This window comes from Otolemur garnettii, unplaced genomic scaffold (assembly GCF_000181295.1).
Source record: "Otolemur garnettii isolate 467f Iridium unplaced genomic scaffold, OtoGar3 scaffold00050, whole genome shotgun sequence".
In the NCBI taxonomy this organism is placed as follows: Eukaryota; Metazoa; Chordata; class Mammalia; order Primates; family Galagidae; genus Otolemur; species Otolemur garnettii.
In genome coordinates, this window is record NW_003852445.1 from 9,995,477 (window position 1) to 9,998,174 (window position 2,698).

At 52.2% G+C, this 2,698-nt stretch overlaps 1 protein-coding gene across 1 annotated transcript in view; it reads right to left on the minus strand.

Annotated features, from left to right (window-relative positions):
* TGM7 (transglutaminase 7) overlaps positions 1–2,698 on the minus strand; it is a 17,544-nt gene that overhangs the window by 4,739 nt on the left and 10,107 nt on the right. The window contains exons 7-9 of the mRNA XM_023514259.1: positions 2,488–2,591; positions 1,834–2,076; positions 4–330 (exon numbers count right to left, since the gene is read on the minus strand). Coding sequence (XP_023370027.1) covers positions 4–330; positions 1,834–2,076; positions 2,488–2,591 — 674 coding nt within the window. The remainder of the gene's footprint in view (positions 1–3; positions 331–1,833; positions 2,077–2,487; positions 2,592–2,698) is intronic.

A 2,698-nucleotide genomic window follows, 5' to 3' on the forward strand; every position in this document is an offset into this window, starting at 1 on the left:
CACCCTTCCCAGAGTCCAGGTTCAGTTGCATCATGTGCCTCCACAGGGGCCCGTGGGTGCCACCGCCATGCAGCAGGGCCTGTGCACAGAACCGCACCACCAGTCGGAGGGGACCCTGAGGGTGGGCTCTGTGTGGTACCCTCCGAATGAGCAGTGTCAGCAGTAGGTCCTGGCCCCACTCGGGCGTCCTGGCCAGGTGAAGCTGCAGCTGCACTGGCTGAGCCACAAGATCCCCAGATCCCAGGAGATCCAGGAAGGGTGAAGAGGTTCTTTTTGGGCCCAGCATTTTTCGGGAGGCCTTCATAAATACAGATCGCTCCTCAGGGGATCCTGGCAGAAAGGAGAGAAGGGAAAGACGTGATGGTGAGGGGTGGAGAGGACCCAAGACCTTTAGGAGAAGCCACTCAGCATCTCCCAGCCCCCTCCCCACTTCCAACCATGCCAATAGCAGCATAGGGAGGGGCGCAGCCTCATGGCTGAGAACGTGGGCATTGCTCAGGTCCAGGTTCAAATCCTGACTCTACCACAGTCCCTTAATCTCTCGTGCTCGGTCACGTTCTCTGGAACCCTCTGGAACAAACAGGGATGATATTTGCTTGTTTCAGAGTGTTGTCAAAAATGGTTGGGTTAAGTGAGTTCTGAAGGTAAGCGCTCAGCACCATTCCTTGTCATCAATATTGCCACCATCATCACTATCATCATCACTGAAGCTGGAGGCTTCTCTCCCACCCCAGCATCCTCATCCTTATTCTTTTTTTTTTTTTTTTTTTTTGAGACAGAGCCTCAAGCTGTCCCCCTGGGTAGAGTGCCGTGGCATCACAGCTCACAACAACCTCCAACTCCTGGGCTCAAGCGAGTCTTCTGCCTCTGCCTCCCAAGTAGCTGGGACCACAGGTGCCCGCCACAATGCCCGTCTATTTTTTTGGTTGCAGCCATCATTGTTGTTTGGTGGGCCCGGGCTGAATTCAAACCTGCCACCTTAGGTGTATGTGGCTGGCGCCTTAGCCACTTGAGCCACAGGCGCTAAGCCCATCCTGATTCTTTAGACCTTTAAAATAGATCTTCCTCTTTTGCCCTTGGGGGCTACTCAACTTTGAGGCTGATTTCACACTTAACCTCCTGTGTGGACTTCTCTAGAGCAGTTACTATGTGCCAGAAGTCTGCTTCCAGTGCCCTCTGTGATTAACTCATTTAACCCACATGACAGTCCTCTGAGGTACTGTTATCCCATTTTGCAGATGAAGAGATGGGGGCACAGGGATGGTAAACTGTGTCCAGGTTTACACAGCTGGAACACACAGAGCCTGGCTGAGTACTCAGGCAGCCTGACACCACCCGAGCACTCTCCATGGGGACACCGGGCCCGTCCCTCCTGAGCATTCACCCCTCCCCTTGCTGCCACCATACTGCCACGGACATAGGAAGATGGGAAAGAGTTCCCAGATAAAATCTAGGACATCAAATTAAATTTAAATTTCAGATAAACAATGTCACATGCACTATTTGGAACATATTTATATTAAAAATCATAACCAGTTAAATTTGAACATCAGATAAACAGTGAATACTTTTTGGTATAAGTATGTGGCATACAACGTTTAGGACATTGTTGTAACAAAATGCTTGTTTATCTGGAATTCAAATTTAACTGGGCACTCTGAATTTTTATTTACTGAATCTGGCAGCACTACCCTAGGGCTACATACTCTGGGAGTTTGCCACGAGGAAGATGTGATTAGATGGTAATGGCTTCAACCTGGAGCCACCTCAGCTGGGGGGCAGCCCCAAAGAGATTACACCAGCCCCCTCCCCGAATGCCCAGGGCCCAGGCACCTTCTGAATACTTGTAGGAGCTGGTGATGTCCTGGCGCTGGTCTGACCCCACCATCTTGATGCTGATGGCCTTCCCGATGGAACTGGTGTTGTGGGCCAGGATTTCCTGGGCCTGGCCACCCCTGAAGAGCCAAATGACTTCATCGGCATTCACCTCCGCATACACAAAAGGGGTGTCATAGGGCAGGTGGACCTCCCCCTCCTTGATGGCCTTCACAGAGGCAGGACCACAGCAGAACAGCCCTGGAGTGGCAACAGGAATTAGAAGACGGCTGCTGACATGGGGGCCAGGGACAGCTGATCATGGCTGGGGAGGTGGGGCAATGGTGTGGGCACTGGTGCTGCTGACTCTTACCTGTGCAGGGCCCTGTAGTTTACCAAGCACTTTTGTTCCCATTCATTCATCTAACCCTCACCACCTCCCTGTGGAGTGACAATTATCATCTTCCCCCCTTTACAGGTGGGAAAATTACATGACTCATCCAGGTGGCTCCACTGTCAGTGGCAGGGTTAGAGTCCTGCTACAACTTCCAAAAGAGGGTAAAGTGTGGAGACACTGCTCCTCTTTGGCCTCCTGCCCACATGGCAAGTCATCCTAACCGGCCCTCCCACCTTCCCACAGAGCCTGGAACCCGTCCCAGTGGCCGCACTCACCACTGCTAGTCTGCTGGGGTGTGGGGTCCAGAACTTGCCACCCATTGTAGCCTGGTGGGAGATCTTTCCGGATCATCCAGCACTCGTTCCAGACATGGAAGTTCCTGCAGAAGGAAGGAAGGAGGCCAGGGTTCACGTTAGCTGAGGTGTTACCACATGCCAGACACCACACTGAGTAATTTCTATCATTCCTTCTCCTTTATTCCTTTTT